At 34.9% G+C, this 21,563-nt stretch overlaps 1 protein-coding gene across 5 annotated transcripts; it reads left to right on the top strand.

Moving 5' to 3' along the window:
• Nucleotides 1–979: 979 nt before the first annotated feature.
• ATS2 (Phospholipid/glycerol acyltransferase family protein) lies at nt 980–20,337 on the top strand. Of its 5 annotated transcripts, none has more exons than XR_014366442.1 (8): nt 980–1,257; nt 1,339–1,382; nt 11,696–11,762; nt 17,138–17,326; nt 17,427–17,833; nt 17,972–18,073; nt 18,781–19,062; nt 19,997–20,337. XR_014366442.1 is itself a non-coding variant. In XM_082924798.1 (8 exons), the coding sequence occupies exons 1-8, from the start codon at nt 1,191–1,193 to the stop codon at nt 20,011–20,013; spliced, it is 1,086 nt and encodes a 361-aa protein (XP_082780924.1). In that variant the 5' UTR covers nt 980–1,190; the 3' UTR covers nt 20,014–20,337. The 5 variants fall into 5 exon arrangements, 2 of the variants coding, with proteins under 2 accessions (XP_082780924.1, XP_082780925.1); XR_014366443.1 differs by having other exon boundaries at nt 19,203–20,089; XM_082924798.1 differs by having other exon boundaries at nt 18,781–18,973.
• The last annotated feature ends 1,226 nt before the right edge of the window (nt 20,338–21,563 follow it).

The following is a 21,563-nucleotide window of genomic DNA, read 5'->3' on the forward strand; positions in this document are numbered from 1 at the left end:
TGTACCATTTTATGATTATTTTGCTTATATGATTTATATATTATATTTCTGTTATTTAAAATAATATATTTATTCAAATCAAACTATTCATTGTTTAGCCTCAATAATTATTCATAGTGACTTGTATATCCCTTATGCTTTTAGTATAATATTTATCATTCTGCCATGCACTTTATAACTGTTAAACGGTAATGAAACTTAGGGAGGAGTTTTTATCCCATAAAGAATGACCAAGGCTTGGAATAAATACCATGTTTTTTTATTTGTATTTATTATTTGGCTTTTATTTATATTAATTCCAATTATTTTATATGGATATTCAGTGTAGAACAAAATATATTTATCCAGATATTTTAATTCCAAACATATGAAATTTATTTGGATACTCAGTGCCGAATCAATTCAAAAAACCAACCTACGCAAAATGATAAAAAAATTCCTTGGCAACGTTTTATTCATTATCAATTATCAATTTCAATATGAAATAAAATATAAGAATGGTGAGTTAAAGCAAATAGGGTTGAGTTAGGATTAGATATGAAGATCGACACCGTTTGGGAAGGGATTTTGTGGGCTTTTTTGATTATTTTAGTCATAAAAGACAAAATAAGTTATTTTAGCCCCAACAAACAAAATATCACATCCAATCCATAATCTTCTCTCACAAAAAAAGTTAAAAAAGTCAAAAAGTCAAAAAATCCTTCCTAAATCAAGCTTTTTAGCTCAGGCTAAAATAACCAAAAAAACTAAAATATCAACCTACTTCTCAAACCCACTCTAAATATTATAACTGATGATGAATGTAGTGTCAGAAACATTTTTATTTACACTTTCTTTTATAAATAAAATACTTTTTAATCATTTTATATAGAAATTTAATAAAAATAAATAAAAAATATTATTAAATTGAAATACCCAACTTGCATTTTGTGGGTGCTCCTCATCTACAATGATATGAGTGGTTAACATTTCTCATTGAAATTTTATCCAATTTAATTGAGAGTTTCCATTGCCTTTTGAAAAAAAAGAAAAAGAAAAGAAAAAAATTGTAGTCCCAACTCCCAAGGCGAGGAGGCATGGAAAGTCAGTAGACTGGTAAGAGTTGAAGAATATGAGACAAACCCTACATATTAGCACAAGAACAAGAACAAGAATATGAGAGACGATAGAGAGAATTAAGCTTTCCTTCAATGGAAGTCTCTTCCCATCTTAAATTTAACAATTTTCTCTTCCGACCCTCCACTCCACTTCGTCTCTGTATGTCCCTCTCTCTCTCTCTCTCTCTCTCTCTCTCTCTCTCCAAATGGTGTCTTAACTTTGTTCTACTCCAATTTTCAGGTACGAAGGAAACGAGGCTTTTCTTTCCATCTCCTCTTCGGCCGGTAATTTCTTGTCATAGTGTTGTGTTATCGAAAAGTATTTTGTTGTGTGTCTGTGTGTGTTTGTGAATAATTTCATCGTTCTTGATTATCAACAGACTTTGTGTAGACCAGAACTATGAATCCCATGAATTTGGGAATTATCTGATTTTATTTATTTATTTATTTGTTAAATGGGAAATTGAAATGTATGCTTGTTGTAGGTGGATAATCAAAGAATTCTTTCACCTTGACAACAATTCTTGACTGGGGAACTATTAATTAGTGTAGGTTCTTTGGGTGCAATTATGATTTGGGGATGTGGGTACCTTTGAATGCGAACATTACTTCTTTGATGTGATAGATGAGAGAATGAAGCAAGGAACTAGTAAGAAAAATGTCAACATTAGAGAGAAATGCTTGGATTTTTAAAGGTAAGGTTGCGGAGTAGGATGCACTATGGGATAAAGCATGTAAATTGTCCTTTGCATAAGCTGTATGTACCTGTTTTGATAAAATTTGGCAAGGAGGATTGGATGCGGGCTTGTCAGGACAAAGTGTTGTCCACGTGTTAAAACCGCCCGACTTCTAACTAGGAGAATTGTGTGAGGTCCAAAGGTTTAAAAACCTCTTGGTTCTTTTCCTGCTTCAATGAAGAGGACTTCAAATCTCCCAAGTGTTTGAAAATTAGGAAGAGTACATAGCAAGTAATGAACAAACAAGAACTTGAAACTTCATTATTTCAACGGATTGAAGACACAGAATGTTGAAAAGAACAAGAAACTAAATTGCACTCAACGGATTGAAATACAAATAGTTTGGGATTAACTAAACTAAGGCTATGGATAGCCAAACTAAAATTACGGATAGCTAAATAAATTGACTGACACGTGTGCCTTGAGCTATGTATTTGATTTGAGTTTGATTGAAATGGATGTCTTTCAAGTAAACTTCTAAATGGCTTGAACCTCCTGTTGGTAGCAACCCAATGATTTTTCCCAACCATCTCAGTTGGTGACCTACTTTGTTGCCTCTTTAATTGTCATGTGTCCCATGATAGCCACCTTGCCTAAGCATCTCTAATGTATTCCCCAAGAAATGGAAGTGGTTATTCTATATTAATTCATGGTCATTTGATCAAGTAGTAATGGATCTCTAACTTTGGATGGATGAGTGCCATCTGTCCCACCTTCCCCATATTTCTTGGTGAACTTCTCAGAAAATGGTAGTGGTTGATTCATCTTCACCGTCCACTGTTGGATTAAAGAAACATGGGTTCCAGCTCTAGCTGGATGAATGCCACGTGGCCCTAGTTCTTCAAAACCCTTTTTCAAAAAGAACGTCTCTACCATTATAGATACACCCAAGAGAGAATCCTTCTCTACTTACTAGGGATCTAGGGGTGGTAGTCACGACTCATGCCATCATTATCTCCAAATCCCAAGCAAATAGGATATATATTGTAACACATATCCTTCATTTTCTAACATCACTTATTGTTAGCCTCGCCTCTGCACCATGTGTCACCACATATTCGGCCTGTCATTTTTCAGTACAAACAGTATCTTATTGAATTAGAGTTACTTATTGAAAAAGAATACATATTAAGTAATTAAGGAAATATTTTAGAAGTAATATATTTGAAAATTTTTCAAAATAAGAATTTGTAACCTAAAAGAAATCACGTAAAATGGTTGTTTTAAAATAATTTAACAAGAAGAAAGAAAATTTTATAAGGAGAGAATTCCGGAAAAAGAGGGAGGAAATCTTTCAACTTTCAACCAATTTTTAATTTTTATGTTTCTTCTCTAAATGAGGTGGTTTTGATCACCATTGTTGTCCCTATATTATGCAAGCCATGTTTGACCCGTAACCTAAGAAGCACGGACACAACATGGACACGACACGGATACATCAACTTCTTAAAAGTGTCTGTGCTTCTTAGCCCATAACATTCAAGCTAACCTGTGGATTGCTAGAGCAGGAACAAAATCAAACCATAGCACAACCCATTAAAGCCTAGCCTTCTTAACCCTATCATAGTTATTTTTTATTCAGTGTTACCACAAATGTATATTCTTCTAACAGGCATAGGTGTAAGGGGAACACAGTGGGCTACATACTCTAAAATATGACTTGATAGGCATAAGCTTATACAGTGACATTGTGGGGCATTTGTTGTGGTGGTTTTAATTGTGATGATGGTTTTCTTGAAAACCATATATAAGTAATGAGGATTAGGTTATTAGATGCAAAAGTTGTCAATTTACCCTTGGAAACTTGTATAGAAGTAGTCAAGTAAAGGAATTGAATAAACTGTTATATATATGTTGAGTTTTCAATTTTCTTTTGCTTTTCCATTCATTAGTCTCATAGAAAATGTTCTCTTTTGTGAGAAGTTCAAATGTAGTGTAGATTTATTTTCTTGTAAGGTTTTGTTTTCATCACAAAAATTCAGAAGTAATGGAGTTTGATATTTCATGTCAGTTCAAATTACTTGAATTTAATTCCCTTGTTATCAAATTTCATCTCCTTGCAAATCCAAGATACGAGGCAAGAAAAGTAAAGATAATTGTAAGGAGTCCTGGAATAAATTAGAAGAGTAGTAAAAGATCATTAATGACAGAGATTATTCCGATCCTATTCTATTTGAATACTTGAATCACCCTATGATGATCTTGGCCTGAGTGGGAACCGAATGTAGGATGGAAATGGGGGTTAATTAATTAGGTGATGGGTGGTGACAGGGCCGGCCCAAGTGCACAACCATTAAGGCCATTGCCTTGGGCCCGCCCAAATTGGGAAATGCCCCACTTTCTGTAATGCCCATATAATATGTTTTGTTTTATTAGAATTGTTAATGATTTCCCCAAGAAAATTGGTTAACAGAACTTAAAATTGTTTTTTATTTTCTATCGAGCACATTTCTATAAATAACTAGTATACAACTATTACAATCTTCAAGTGCCCCTCGGGCATTCGTTAACAAAATTCATATTTTCTAATGCTTGTCTTGTAAATCCTAAGTCTTTTCACTGTCACAAGTTTTGATATTGATTTATTTTGTATGTAGGTTTGAAAAATTAATTTCATTTGGTCCAACTGGTTTCAAAATTGAAACCAATCAATTTCCAAACCTTTCACTTCTTTAATTTTACATTTTCTTCATCTTCTTATGGTCATCACCAATATCCTCGATTTTTTAGGAGTAATTATGTGTAAGTCCTAATAAGTGGGCTTATTGTCTAATAGATCCTTTGGAAAAAATTTGTCATAAAAAAAGTTACTAATTGTAAGTTTTAGTTACAATTTATAAAAATCATGACAAAAAAAAGTCACTAATTGTCAATTTTTAGTGACATATATAAAAAATTGTCACAAAAAATTATTTTTAGCGACAATTCTACCAAGTCTTATTTTCAATAGGATTTAATGGGAATTAAGTCAAACTATTAGGACCTATTGGTAGTTATATCCTTCACTTTGTTTTTTATGGCACTCCCGAATTAAATGCTCATGTGTGAATGGTAGCTCACAAAGAGGTGAACACTAGAGATATTTTGAAGAATAAGTAAGCAAATAGCTATTCTTTCTTGTATTATTTTCATGTACGAGAAAATTAGGGAAGTTGATTCGTTTTTTTCCTTCTTTTTTGTTGTCTTAAGTAAGGTTTTAAAATGGGGCTGTTGTTACATACCAGTATAAGTTGTCTCCACTATCTATCTCGGCCGCAATATTGGTGGGAATAAAATCGCAGGTGTAAAGATCGTTACAGTTTTGGTTCCATTTAGGGTTGTAATGACCCGTTATGATGCCATTATGGCGATCATAACCTCACAGTTGGCTCCTTCCTATGTAGCAGCTTGATTTTTCCAGATTTTTTTCCCCTTTCAACTTCTCGATCTCATACAAAACACACTGTTGGCATCTAACAAACCCAGATGTACAAGATTTGAGCCACCAATCTTCAAATCTACTAGTTGCATTTGGTTTATTTTTCCTAAATTTTCATGTGATTACTTGAAGGTTTGGTATTGTTAACTTGGCTTTATGATTATGAACTTGGATATTTTTTGTTTAGGAAGGAGTTGTGATTACTAACTTGGATTTTTTATTATTATTATTTATTCCTATAAGTTTGAAATACAACAACAAAATACATAATAATGGTGTTTTAAAAAAGTCTAAGTGCGAGGCACTTCAAGTAGGTTGAGGCGAGGTGCTGAACAAAAGGTGCTGAGGCATGCCCCTGGGGATGAGGTGCAAGACGAGGGCCTTACGGGCTTTACGTAGGTTTTTACTCCAACACTTGATTTAAGTGATTCTTGTGTGGATACTCGCAGGCAAGGTTTTAAAAAGCGGCCGCAACCGTTATATAACGCCGTTACGTAATGGTTGTGGTGGTTATCACCACCCGTTATGGCCGCTTTTGCAGTGTGATTGAGATTCATAGGTGTGTCGAACGTAGCGGCTATCGTAGCGGTCGTAACGGCCTGTTACGCAATGGTTCCGAGCTGTTTCTTTCGAAAAAACACAAAAAGAAAAAAAAAATCTGAAAATGAGGGAAAAATAGAGAGAGAAGAGAGAAGATGGAAGAGCAAGAGATAGAGAGAGAAGAGGGAAGATGATGAACATGTTATTGATTTGTTAAAGCTGTAACACCTATGCTATTTTATTCAGTTGCTATCACTCAACCATTTTGTTTGTGTGTGTCTATCTATATATTGTTTGAAAATAATAATAATAAGTGTAGTCATTATCTATTTGACTTGATTAAAATATATATATTTAGACTCTTATTTATTTTCTTACTTTTGTCATTGTTTATCTTATAATGGTTAGTGATTGATTTTTTCGTAAAATATCTAGAAAACATAGCACCTATAATTATATATAATACATATTTTATACATGTCAATTTTTTTTTATTAGTTTGTTTTATTTTTATTTACAGATTATCCAAAAAGAGAATGAATATTCAAGTGATCCAAACCAAAAAAAAAAAAAAAAAATTCTTTATAATTTATTTTTTAAAAACTATTCAAATTAAAATTTGCATATGCTTCACAAGTATAATAATTAAAAATAATAATTTTATACATCTAATTCCAATAATTTTTTTTTTTCCACAAGCGTAATATGGATTTATGACATATAAAGTCATTAATTATTAAAATAAAATGTAAAAAACTCAATTTATAGTGATTTAAAAATATACAATATATTGGATCATACTTAAAAATTTACAAAAATTGATCAAATTTATTTTGAAACTCAATAAATATGATTATAGAAAAAAAATATGTGTATTGGTATGTTTTTTTAAAATTGTGCAAAAAATAAAAAAATTAACGGTTCCGGTTACCGCAACTATTACGCTACGGCATTTACACTCCGCAACTGTAACCGTAACCGCGTCACCACCACCATTATGGCGACCACAACCGCTTTTCAAAACCTTGGCCGTAGGGGATTACAACCCTTCAATATAAATGAACAAATGTGTGAAATGAGATCAGAAAAGTGATTAAAAAAAAATGCTAGTGATTAAAAGAAGGGATCAATAGGAAGAGAGAAGGACATGGTCTTCTTCATCAACGATTGACGTCGTCTTCTTTAGGTCCTTCTGTTCTCTTCTCTTCTCTTCTTCTTCGTTGTGTTCTCTCTATCTCTTTTCTTCTTCTTCTTCGCTGGTTCTCTTCTATTTTTTCTTTTTTTCTTTCTTTTTGGTCCAGCCACTGTTATTCTTCTTCTTCATTATGCAGCCAATGATTGAATGTTCACTTTTTTGGTTTTTTTAAATAGTGAAACTTACTTTATGAATTTTGGAATGCATATATATTTGTTTATGTTGAAAACTTCGCCTATATTAAAAATTTTGCTTATCTTTTACAACTTGAGCCTCGCTTTGGTTAGGCGTGCGCCTTGCCTCGCGCTTTGCGCTTAGGCTATAGGAGACCTTATTGTTAAAATTGATGTATTATTGATTGTTGTATCTTGTTATGTTTACAATGAGTCCTATATATAGAAGATTAGAGGAGGTAGGTATGTAGTAGGTGGAGTAGGTGAAGTGGGTGGAGTAGGTGTAGTGGTAGGTTTTGGTAGGTTTTAACAGCCCCCGCAAACTCAAGGGGGATAGGAACTAACCAACTTGAGTTTGGAGAGAGTAACAAAACAAGAAAATAGACTAATACATAAAATAAAATAGGATAGGAGACACTGTATGGTCGTGTCAGACCGTTGGTGAAGACACTGGATGGTTGTGTCATAACGTTGTAGAGGACACTGGATGGTTGTGTCATAACGGGGTAGAGGACACTGGATGGGTGTGTCATAACGTTGTAGAGGACACTGGATGGTGGTGTCATAACGTTGTAGAGGACACTGGATGGTTGTGGCAAACCGTTGTAGCAGATAAAGTCGGGACAGGTGACGAGGTCACACCGGACCGATGGAGAAGCTAACCGGAATCAAATGTCGGAACAGTTTATGGGGTCATGTCGGACCGTTGGAAAATACACTGTATGATGGTGTATATAGGCTGCCCAAATATATATATACATGGATATATATATCGAGCCCTCAAAAGTCGCGCCCTCAAAAGGCCATCAAAAGTCGTGCCCGACAGAAAGCGTCGAGCCATCAAAAGGTGAGCCGGAGACGCGGCGAGGCACGTGAGCGATAGAGCGGCGTGTCGGCCGCGTCGTCAGTGTCGATATAAACCAATACGGAGGCTGTGGAAACCAAACCAGGCTGAAACATCTGAATATTGTCATTCTGAAACACTTTGTAAATACTTTGGATCCAACCCTTCTCTGAAAAAACTCTGCGTTTTCGGAGAGAGAAACTTTGTAACACTCTGTAGCCTAGAAAATGGCCTCTTCTTCCCGTGGTCTGCTCACTCTCTTTCCAGACCTCAACGAGTCAACAAGAGAGATAACTGGTGCGGTGGCCCGTGAACCTCAACCAAACACCTCTGGTTTTGCTCCATTGAACTTTCTTATGCGGTCTGTGGAGCAAAAAATGACAGTGCAAACGGATATTGAAGCCAATCAGTATACATTGAAGTCATGTGTGGAAACCATGACTGCGGTCACAAACTTGTCGCACCGGCTGCAGAGTAGGACAAATGAGGTGCAGCAGTTAAATGCCCAACTGGCTCTGCTCCAGCGCATGTATAAGGATGCGCGAGCAAAGATAAGTGTGCTAAAGGCGGAAAATAAGGAGCTGAAGCGGAAGGCCACCGTGATGTTCCGATTTGGAGGGCCGCCATATGCTGCAGTGGAGGAGCAGGGTGGAGTGATCGTGCCCAGTGGAGTGGGAAACACGGAGGCAACACCGTCAAGGGCCGCCCAGGACGGAGGCAAGAAGAAAAGACCGGCGGAATAGGCGAAGAAGTGAGGTCGGTGGGTGGCCGGCTGCAGAAAAGAAAACAAATCTTTGGGTGTTGTGTTGGGGTTGGTTGTTTGTGGTTTTTTTTTTTTTTTTTTTTTTTTTTTTGTGTGTAAAATTGTGATCGGGGTTGATCCCTGAGATGAATAAAAGATGGTTTGGTGTGCAAAGCTATATGGTATGAATGGAATTTGAAAAAGATTAAAAATAATGTGAAAGAAAAATAAAGAAAGAAATAATAAGAATAAATTTGAAATCAAAATGAAAGATGGGGGAAATAAGGAAAGTGGTTCACGTGGTTGCTTGTCCCACTTTTTTTTTTTTTTTTTTTTTTGTGGATTAATAATAATAATAATAATAATAATAATAATAATATATTAAGGAGGAAAGCATGTGCGCTGGTGTGAGAAAATAAAGAAAATAAAAATGAAGAGAAGTTTGTGAATAAAGTTGAAGTAATAAAAAAAATAAAAAGGAAATGTGAGATTTAAATTTGTTTGGACGGGTCCTACCACTAATGGAAAAGTACGATGATGGGTGTGCAAACCTTGTGTTTCGTTTTCTTTTCAAAAAGATGGATTAAAATAAATATAAAAAAAGCATATATAGCATTAATTTCCATAGTGAGTAATTTTATTTGGACGTCCTTAATATTTTTTGGGGTGTAAATAGAATCCCCCACTTTAATACGAGCTTCGATCAAGAATGGAAGCAAATCAAAACTTCGATCTTTCCCCCAATTTTGCTTCCCTATTTGATACGGGCTTTAATACGTTGTTTGATGATACTTAGAGACTATAAGTATGGGGTTTGTTCCATCGCTGAAATCACAGAACCACACCCAGCCTCACACAAATGGATGCTGGAAAGTTCGCTCATGGGGTGGGAGGGTGGGTCGTCCCGCCTGGGCGGGTTACTGACCGGTCAGCCACAATGATCGACCCGGCGGAAGCTTCGCGAAAGCGCCGGAGGGCGGAGGTGGACATCAACGATCGCCCCACGAAGAAAAGGAGGATCGATCGCACTGGTAGATCCGTTGACGTTGTTTTGGGTGAATAGATCATCCGTGGAGTTCATATTTATATACAAAAAAGGACTAGGAAGATGAACTCCACGGATGATCTATTCACCCAAAACAACGTCAACGGATCTACCTGCGCGATCGATCCTCCTTTTCTTCGTGGGGCGATCGTTGATGTCCACCTCCGCCCTCCGGCGCTTTCGCGAAGCTTCCGCCGGGTCGATCATTGTGGCTGACCGGTCAGTAACCCGCCCAGGCGGGACGACCCGCCCTCCCACCCCACGAGCGAACTTTCCAGCATCCATTTGTGTGAGGCTGGGTGTGGTTCTGTGATTTCAGCGATGGAACAAACCCCATACTTATAGTCTCTAAGTCTTGTCAAACAACGTATTAAAGCCCGTATCCAATAGGGAAGCAAAATTGGGGGAAAGATCAAAGTTTTGATCTGCTTCCATTCTTGATCGAAGCTCGTATTAAAGTGGGGGATTCTATTTACACCCCAAAAAATATTAAGGACGCCCAAATAAAATTACTCACTATGGAAATTAATGCTATATATGCTTTTTTTTTTTTTTTAATCTAAAACGATTTTGTATCACTACTAATTGTTAAAATTGATGTATTATTGATTGTTGTATCTTGTTATGTTTACAATGAGTCCTATATATAGAAGATTAGAGGAGGTAGGTATGTAGTAGGTGGAGTAGTAGGTGAAGTGGGTGGAGTAGGTGTAGTGGTAGGTTTTGGTAGGTTTTAACACTTATCGCCGCAGTGTGCCTAGAGCTTTTTAAAACACTGCATACTAGTATATTGGTCCATTCTAAATTTATGACACATGAAATTATTAATAGTTGAAAGAAAATTATGTAAAATTTTCTTCATAACAACTTAGACTAATATAAAATTAGTGCATACGTTGGACTGTGCTTAAACAAAATAATAATAATAAAAAAAAAATCCCACCATAAGTCATTTCAAACAACTTTTTAGGGTCAATTCTTGCTGTTATTATTCTTATAGAAGTTACTTTTTACTCATACTTTACGCACTTTCATATTGGCAATGCATCATTGCAGGAGTTTGGATTCTTTCCATAACTTTGAACAGGAATTAGAAAATTACCAAGGAATTGCAGTGTGATTGCTTCAGTTTTTTTTCTTTTTTCATTCATGGTCTAGGGAGCCTCGTCTTCTCTCTAACATCATCAGAGTTGTTGTTCCCTTCTGGAGTATGTGGTACCCACCATAGTATCTTGTGATGGAGTTTTACTTGGATGGTTTCCATTGAACTCCATGAATCTAATTCCATTTCATTTATATAAAATTTGGGTTTTGTAATAGCTAAGGGTATTTTGATGATTTTGCGTGGTGGGTGTTCTGTAGTATTTGTTTTGTTTGTCGGGCATCCTGTTTGGTGCTTTGTTATGGGTTGTGTCCATTTCTCGGGTAGAACTAGTTTTGACTTTTGAGTCTGTTAGTTCACAAATTCTTTGTTCACCAGATTTTTCCAAATTTAGAAAGTTTTGACATCCTGTAATATGCTCATCTATATGCCTCTTTTTTTTTTCTCTCTCTCTTTTTGTCTGCCCGTCTTTGCGGAGTAGATTCTTAGGATGCCTTAGTAAGATTCTAAAGTTATCTTCTTTCTTCTACATTTTTTTTCTTCCTGAAGTTTTATCATTCTGGTGCATATACTTGATAAACACAACCAGTCCTGGAATAAGTCTTAAGAGAGTTTTATTATGATGCTTCTTTATGTGCATTCTTCATGCAACTCTCCTATCAGTAGAATAACTGGTTCATGCACGGACAAAGCTTAGGTAATGGATTAGAAAGTAAAACTTTGAGATTATGCCTGGTTTTTTTTATGTAACTTTAGCTACCATTAATCTGTTTTATGACTATGCTGTTAACTTGTCCTGCAGTTGTGCAATGGACTATACATGGGGTCTTCTCCATTAAAACCGGCAATTCGCAGAAATACAGTAGACTGTAAGTATACATCATTTTGGGCATATAAATTTGCTTTGATTTGACCCATGTACAATGTGGTTATTAATCTTCTAGATTTAATTTATTAGTGAACAATAAGTTTCTGCAACTCATGGTGATATCTAGAGGTATGGTATGATGTTGCACAAAAGATTATACATGAAGTTTTTTTTTTTTTTTGGGCACATATAATGTTGAAAAACCAGCCAATTGGCCATTCATTCATTCCTCCACTTTCTAATGAAACTAACCTCAGTTCCCCTAGCCTTTGTTGCTTTGTTTTGGTGTTTTTCAAGGAGTGGATAGGGAAATAAAAGAAAGGAAGGACTTTGATAAAGTTTTTAGGAACAATTTTATTTTTTTTGGCGAATTACACTAACGGTTCCTATAGTTTGGGACTTGTCTCCCTTTGGTCATTGACCTTTCAATTGTGATACATTTGATCATAAATTTTGAATCTCGTTCCAAATAAGGACAATTGAAGACACTATTACTCCATTTCAAGGGCAAAGTCGTCAATTTGATAAATATAAACTAATTTGACAAAAACAAATGCCAAAAAATTATTGTTGAATTTTTAAAAATTATTTCAATCTACCAAATATAAAATTTTATAAAAATGATAAATCTTTTACATTTTTATTTTTAAAATTTTTTTTATCAAATTAATTTTTAGCATGTGTTTGGATGATGATCATGTAATGGGTGGTTGTTTTTGTTGATGTTTTTGGATGGTTATAATGTAATACATGATTGTATTTGTTTTTAATAGATATTTTTTTATGGTTGTCATGTAATGGATAGTTATTAGGCTTTTATTGTGTAATCGTTATATTTAATATATGATTTAGTTTTGGATTTTTTGATTTAATGGATTGGTTTAATAATGACATCAAAGTTGTCACAATGTTTGACTTTTGAAAAAATTGAAACTAATTTAACAAAAATATATATATATATATATTTCTACCCTCTCAAAAGATAAAATTATATAACAATGATGTGTTTGTACTTTTTATCACCAATTTAATTTTTAGTTTCTTAAAAACTTTTTCTAAAAATAGATTCTAAAAACCAAATCAAACAAAACTTTATAATAAAAAAAAAATGTTTCAGCATTATTCATTACAAAAAAGCTATTACATTTCAAACAACATACAAGTTAACCAACACAAAATAAGTTGTATGATGATTTTGCCCTTGAAATGGACCATTTACAAAGGAAACATCTTTGATTGTCCTTATTTGGAGTAAGATTCAAAATTCAGGGTCAAATGTATCATAATTGAAAAGTCAGGGATCAAAGTGACACAAACCCCAAACTACAGGGACTTTTAGTATAATTCACTCTTTTTTTTTTTTTTTTGTCAGAGTAAACAAAAATAGAGAAGAGTAATTTTTTTTTTTGGCTCATGGTTCTCAAACTTTCTGGAGAAATGAGATATAAAAGAATCTTTTTTCAATAAAAACTTTTATGCTCTTGTTTTTTCTGTCAAGAATACTTAAATGACCAAAAACACCATATTCTCAAATTTTTTGTAGAATTGATTTTTGAAAACTAAACCAAACAGGCCCAAAGAAACTGATAATAGACATAAGAAAATTATGATAATTATTGCTTGCAGTTGAACTGTCGGAGGTTGAGTAGTGGATAGCTTCTAGGTTTAGAGAGTTAATGGGTAGAGAAAGAGATTATAGGCTTTGGAAATTGGGAAACAGAGGGAATTGTCTTGTTCTTTGAAGAAAATGGTTACCTATCTTACATGGACTCATGTGCGGTGGTTGGATGCGAGTATGTTGTTTAAGTGTTAGATTCATCTATTTGTTAAATACTTCTTATATTTTTTTCTAACATAAAATGACCTTTACAAACTAAAATATAGAATTATAAATAAAATGAAAGTCTTATGCTTGGTTATATAATAATTCGATTACTTATATATACTTGGTGGGTGCATATCCAACTAGGCATAGTAGACATATCCCATAATCTTACCCAAGTTTCAAGTGTCAGACACAGTTACTCACAAATTTAGAAGAATCTACAGAGATGGTTGCTGGATTTTCATAATAAAGTGTGTTGAAATTTATAAAGCACAAACACCTCTCCGGAGGCAGCGTCTGGGTGTCCGACACGTGTCGGACACACGGTGGACACGTGTCGGACACTCTACCTAACGTGTCCCCCTTCTTTTGAATTTCTCCAACCGTACACGCTTGGGACAATCTTGGACACGTTATGGACACGTTGGAGAGAGAGAGAGAGTGAGTGAAGAAGAACCTGTTGAAGCCCTAGATCAAGGTATGTTCTTTTTTTCATTTTTCTTCTTCGTTTTGCTTCTTCTTTATTTGTTTTTGTTCATTGCTCTCTCTGTATGTCTGTGTTCTCTCTCTGTTTGACTGTTTCTTTGGTTCGACTCACACTCCTCTTTCTTTTTCTCTATATTCAACTCTCTCTCGCTCTCACTCTTGCTCTCTCTCTCTCTCTCTCTCCCCCCCCCCCCGGTTTCTTTTTTTTTATACCTTTTTTTTTCTTGAACAAAACCTTTTTTCCTCTCTTTTTTTTTTTTTCTTTTTATCTAAATATTTTTGATGAATCTGAACATAAATAGAATAAATTATTTTTATTTGTAAAAAAATTAATTTGTGAATGATATTTATTTTTAAAGTAATAAAATAAATACATAAATAAATAATATTTATTTTAATTTTACATATAATAAATAAATAAAATTATATATATTGAGCGTGCTCCCAGTGTGTCGTGTCCCTTATTTTTTGAAAATTTACATGTCCATGTATCCGTGTCTGTGCATCATAGGTCGAAATTTTTGTTAAGGAAGTATCTTAAGGGTTTTGATTTCTAAATTAAGGACCAAAGGTGGGGGAAAGAGTTAACGTGACTTAGGCTTGGTTTGAGAGAGTTTAGGGTCTGATTTAGGCGTTGTGTCCCATGGACAAGTAGCACAGGAATAGTCATGCAAGAGAGGAAGAAGAAAGGGAGGAATAGGAGAAAACTAAGGGGTTCTGGCCTAGTTTGCTAGCCCTTTGGCCACCAAGTCTCTCTTAAGGGGGGGGAGGAATCAGATAAAACCACGGGGTTCTAGCCTAGTTTGCTAGCTCTTTGACCACCAAGTCTCTCTTAAGGGGGAGGTCTTGGGTTCCACTCTTAGGAGTGGAATGGGGGGCAAGATTTTCTTGCAAGGTTACGGGTGTGAGTTTCAACTCCCCTGAGGTGCTAACCTAACAACTAACTATTAACTTTCGCCGATAAAAAAAAAAAAAAGAAAAAGAAAGAAGAAAAAGGAGGAATAGGAGAAGAAGAATCTAAAAACCCCAAGGCTGCATTACACATCATATAAATCATTTAAAGGTTTGCATAAATTCTCAAAAATCAGCTCCATTGAATGCAAAAGTTGTTACATGTACTTTTGGGCTCTTGAACTACTCTTGGTTGTACAAGCACTTAGACTGAAATGAAAAATTAAGAAGCTTTGATTGGGTAAATCTTATTTGCACAGAGAGGGCGGGGGGAGTGAAACACATAGGTTGGCAACTTCGAAGAGAGTGTTAATATATTTTTACATAATATATATTGCAAGAATTATTTTATTTGTTTAGTTGTAATATATATACATATATACATATATATATATATATATTAAAATGTTTACATTCCATTACCACTGAAAATGTTAAACAAAAAAAACAGGGCTACCCGGTACATGACGTTCCCGCTAAAGCTTGGTTGGGAGAGGGAAAGATGTACACAACTGTTCCTATTTTTTGAGAGATTGATTTCGTGACTTAAACCCACACCACTAGGACGCTTACGAGAAGACTTTATCATTGGGACAAACCACCCTTTCAAAAGTAAATTCTCATTGCAAAAGTAACTTATATTTTTACTCCTTAATCGTCGCATAATCCATATTGAAAGATCCATCAAAAAATTTCATCCTTGTTCATCCTTGAATTCCCAAGAGAGAACCAAAATCCAGGATAAATAGTTTTTTCTACTTATTTTCTTTGAATACTGCTACAATGACCATGTTCATATATCACATTATGTTTACCATCTTATTTGTCATAATTGCATTAGTTGAGTGGGTCCTACCACTCATGTTTGTTACCAATACAATGATGACACATCACATGGTAAATTAATTGTGGTATATAAATATGGTTATTGTAGCATTACTAACTTTCTTTTGTCATGGTAATTTTTTTTTCTTGGGGATTTATATGCTTGAGAGTGGTGTCATTCCATTTGGAATCACGATTTTATCTTGATGGGAATGCGGTTCTAACTTGATCGTTACTCTGAACCATGACGATGATGATGGACATGTGTGTGCCATGGTGACGAGGGCAACATCGGTGGCGCTGGTGGCTCTATGTGATGGCAATGGAGTTGGTGATTGTGTGATGGTGACAAGGATGAAGCAGACCCAAATTCAAAGAAGATCACCCTAATCAATTGGGTGCTCCGGGCGATTGTTGTGGCAATTTTGCTTTTGCTTTTGCTTTGTATTGTTTTAATTTTGTCGTATATTGTTTTGTTTTTGCTTTGTGTTGTTTTGGTTTGGTTTGATGTAGTAGTTATGTTTGTGAGCGAATCATCATATTGTCAGATTTTCCTTAATGTTTGTAGTGTATTTTAGGTTTTGCATGTCTTCATGGTTCGTTCAATGTCACATCACATTTTTCCACCGTTTCTAAATTAAAACTTTAGGCTTCTATCCATGCATTTGTATGTCTTTAAAATTAATGATTTGCATTCAATTCATAATTTGGTTGAGATTTTTGTCAAATATTACGATGCTTATGCAAGTAGACAGTACCTAACCTTATGGCAACAAATGCCAATGCCCACCAAAAAGTTCCCTTTAAACTGAAAAAAAAAAAAAAAAAAAAAAATCTTTCAAAATGGGATCTTAGAATTTTCAAACATGAATTGGAAAGTTGCTGTGGAATTCTAGCATTTTCTTTCGCAAGCTAATGTTTACAGCTGTAGCTTTCTAAGAGTAAATAAAGATGTAGTTTTTGTTGTGTCCATTTGCAAAGTTCTCTTAATTGTTACATTTCTTCTTGCAAGTTCGCAAGTCAATCTTAAAGAATATGCAATAGTGCATATTCCCACCTTAACGCATTTAATGAACTACGTTCCCATGTGTATCTTAAATCCAGTGGCTATTTGGTAAATGATAGACCACATAAAACTGTTTGGGGAATATAGGTTGTCGTCACACCTTATATATGCTAAATTAGTTGTGGTTTCATCATTTCTTTCTATCAAGTTCCAAAATTTATTTGGTTGTGGAGTAAAAATGGATTTCTTTTAATCTATTTAATTTGCTTGTTTTCTCCTGCAGATGTTCCAGATAGCATTTTATTTAGTCCAAGGAACTACTCAAATGCAACTTGGTGCTCTTTTATCCCAAAGTTTGCTAGGCTATATCATGATAATAAATTTCATAACCAGGATAACTTGTCAAGATACATAGTTGCAAGATCCGAGCTTGTTGGAACTGGCACTCCTGATGCTTCTTATCCATTTTCAGGTTCCTCGCAAAAGACCTTCAGCTACTTCTCTGTTTTAATCACAACCTTCAAATTCTTATATATATATATATATACATTTATTTTTTTCTTTACATGCAGCACCTCATTCAGGTTCAAAAATTAGAGGAATTTGCTTTTATGCTGTTACTTCTGTTGCTGCCGTTTTTCTGTTTGTACTGATGCTGGTAGCACATCCTTTCATACTCTTGATGGATCGATACCGTAGAAAAGCTCATTATCTTATTGCCAAAATTTGGGCACTAGCAACTGTCACTCCGTTTATTGAGTTTGAGTATGAGGGATTGGAAAATTTGCCTGCGCCAGATACCCCTGCTGTATATGTGTCCAACCACCAGAGCTTTTTAGACATATATACTCTTTTGACTCTTGGGAGAAGCTTCAAGTTCATTAGCAAGACTTCAATTTTTTATTATCCTGTAATTGGGTGGGCTATGTTTTTGATGGGTGTAATTCCTTTAAAGCGCATGGACAGCAGAAGCCAATTGGTATTTTCTTTTTCTTTTTTGGTTTATTTATGGGATAACAACAATAATTATTTGATATATATATTTCAAATTTTCCTTTGTCTTTGTGGTGAACTTATGGTGTTACTTCATTTGTATTTTGTTCCCTTTTCAATATAGGAATGTCTCAAGCGATGTATGGATCTTGTTAAGAAGGGAGCATCTGTTTTTTTCTTCCCAGAGGGTACTCGGAGTAAAGATGGAAACTTAGGTGCCTTCAAGGTAAGATCAATGTCAAAATTTTCATTTCAACGTGCGCATGTGACATTGAATCCAACCAAAATTAACAAAAATTGAAGTCATTGAAGAAACCTGATATAATTTTGAGTTCTACAAGGTTATATCCAGGAAGGAATCACCTAACTCCAAAAAACTTTCTTTTTTTTTTTTTGTCATCCTCTGGGTATGTTTATAGAAATGTGGATGGACTTTTCCTATGTCCTGCTTACGCCTTGTTTGTTTCAGTGGAAAACATTTTTCAGCATTTTCTGGAGTTTGGTACAACAAAAAATGGAAATCAATGCAAAATAAGCTTATTTGGGCGGAAGATGTTTTTTGAACTAAAGCCTTACCAATACAACCACACCACCACCTCCACCTCCGCCATGGCCCGTCAGCCACAGCCACCCCCACCACCACCACCACCACCACTAATACAGCTATTAGTATATTAGTTTTCGAGGTTGTGACCAAATGTAAGAAAACATTTTCTAAATATCTTCTGGAAAAAGTTATTTGTAGAAATCATTTTCATTGGGTTATGTTTTCCACCGAAACAAACGGAGCATTAGTCTTTGTCATTTTCTTGTTTGATTCCATTTTCTTTGTTATTGATGACATGGGTTTGGTGGGTGTAACTAGGCAATGCGTAGAGAACCACCACATTGTCTATGCTAAATGTGTCATTGCATCTTGCTGTTGATTTGTAGAAAGGTGCATTCAGTATTGCGGCAAAAACCGGAGTGCCCGTGGTTCCAATCACTATAAATGGAACTGGTAAAATCATGCCTACTGGAAGTGAGAGTATACTGAATCCGGGATCTGTTAGAGTTGTTATCCACAAGCCTATAGAAGGAAATGATCCAGAAGTACTTTGCCATGAAGCCAGAAACATTATTGCAGGTGGGCTTCTTCATCAAGGCTAAAGTATATGCTGCGTATATTTTGTTCTTCAAATACCAAAGCGTAGGCTTGGACAAAGGGAATGTAAGGTATAAATTTGCTGGTCCGTAGTTCTACCCTGCTTAGCAATTACTGTTTTTTTTTATTTCAGTCATTATTCAATCTGCATTTTGCCTGCCCCGTTTCTGTTGTACCCTTTTTTGGGCTTTATTTTACTGCTTTGTTGCAGATTAACCTATGCTTGATTTGTGGATAAGTGAATGGGCCGGATAGGACTATTTTATCTATGTTTGGTTCACATATGATGACACGGGATAACTTATCTTGGGGTTATCGGGGTTATTTTAGCCTGCATTTGTGGGATTAATATGTCCTAGGCGGCCAGGCCAGTCTGTACAGCTCACCCAAGGGAGCTTCTAATCATACACCACAAAAATTCTTATTTCACGCTATTTTTCTGTTTGGATATAGAACTTTCAAATTAAAATCAATTGTTTGGATATCAACTGCTGAACGAAAACACTGTTTGGTAGTTGATATCTGAACGCGTGATGTGCAAATAGAAGCTCCCTATCCTAGGATAAGGTTTTTGTTGCACAATGTCTAAAGTGCTCCCCGTGGAATGACTTATCCCCCTATATCCTGTCCACGAATCAAACATGGCCTCAAGGAACATGATCTCTTTCCTCCCCTATGAAATGCCACACAATTGGCATTTTACTAGTTACACTACAATATACTGAAAGCTTGAGAAAGAGCTACTTGATGTTTATGAGTAATCAAATTGAATTATGTTGTGATAGAACTAAACTTGTGTTTGTTGGCAATAGTATACTAGTTTGAACACATGTACCTGCTCGTTTGTGCTGCTGATTATAAAATAGTGTCTGCCCAGTTTTCGCTCGTATCGCATGATTTGAACTTTGTGCTCAGTGCTTATTATTGGCTGCATAGTAGTTTCTTCTCGCACTTGCTTTCTAGTAAATGACATTTGACATATGGACGCCTTCCTCTTTTTTGCAGATTGTGTACCATTCTAACAGTTCATTTTGAGAATTGTGTTCTAGTTTTCTTGAGGTAATGATGAGCAAGCTCTCGCATGTAACAGTCATGGCATTTTTTTAGATTCTCATCAGAGCTTGTCACGCCTATTCTTGAGTTTGTGTCATGATGAATTGAATCAATCCCATCCACTTATACCAGTTGCTCACAGTTTTATGTCTTAAGCGTGGCATTGGATTTTGCTCACACCTTATAGATTGGCCATAAGTATATGATAAAAACGTTGTTGCCGTGTTACGTCAGATTAAACTTGCATATATTTCATTGTATACCAATGCCATCAAAGTTGATTTTGTAGAACATTGATTTTGTTAGTACTTATCATTCTATATGCATATATACACACCAAGTAAGCCATTGTAGTCACTGTCTCAAGTACCGCTTTGCTTGATTATGAGCCTCCAATGCATAACATACATCAACTTAGGTGGTGTTTGGGAACCTTCCAAAAAACTAGGGGTTGTTTGGGGTGTCCTAAATAAGTGCACTTTTTGTCTTTTTAGACTAAAAAGTTGAAAAAAATATGAATATTTGGGTTAACTTTTTTACTTTTTATGGAAAAATGTGTATTAAAAAATTGTATAAATTAGTGTGTAAAGAAACATTAGGATTAAAAGTTGTGCTGCTGTACTTTCTGGGCAGTTCAATTGAGGCTAAGAAATGATTGGCTACTTTTTGGTCATTGCACTAGACGGTTTTGTTCAGCCCATGGGGGCCATCACGGGTCGTATTTTGATAATCTGAATCGTTCAATGTATAGAACTCGTCGAGTACTATGTGCCTATAAAAAATCACGTTGATCGGATATCGAGAGCTATCTGATCAGATTTGTTTTTTTTTCAATCGTTAATTATAACACTATCCATTTTTTTATATAAAACTGATTTGATCATGTAGTTATCGATATCTGATCAATGTGATTTTTTACAGACATATAGTACTCGACGAGTTTTACACATTCAACGGTTCAGATTATCAAAACGGGACCCGTGATGGCTCCATGGGCCGAACAGCAATGTGTGAAAATTGTACTTAAACTGTGTAATTTTTTTTCACAAACGCTACACAACTTTCTTCATCACATGATTGGTGAGTTGTATGTATGTGTGGAAAGTTAATTTTTTAATATTTTTTTTTGTGAATAGTAATAACTTTTTGAGTAATTTTTTGTCTTTTTAGAGAGATGCCAAACTTGGCCTAAATAAAAAAAATTAAAAAAAGGACTTAAAATGGTCCACCTATCCTCTCGACTTTTTTTGTTTAAAAATAAAAATTTAAAAATTATTAAAAAAATTTAATTTGCAAACGCCCTTTTAGAGTGGCTTTGATTTGGCTTAGAGGATAATAAAATAATTTTACTTTTTATGATAACAGATCAACTCTAATGAAAAATCTATAATTTTTTCAAACATGAGGAAAAATCTATAGTCATATCATATGAGGTATTTATAACTTGCCTAAAATAAGAAAGGAAAAGGAAAATAATTAGACAGTGGGATTTGGAGCAAACGTAGTCTTTTGCCAAAAA

The sequence above is a fragment of the Camellia sinensis genome, chromosome 4 (assembly GCF_055761805.1).
Source record: "Camellia sinensis isolate YWXY chromosome 4, ASM5576180v1, whole genome shotgun sequence".
NCBI lineage: Eukaryota > Viridiplantae > Streptophyta > Magnoliopsida > Ericales > Theaceae > Camellia > Camellia sinensis.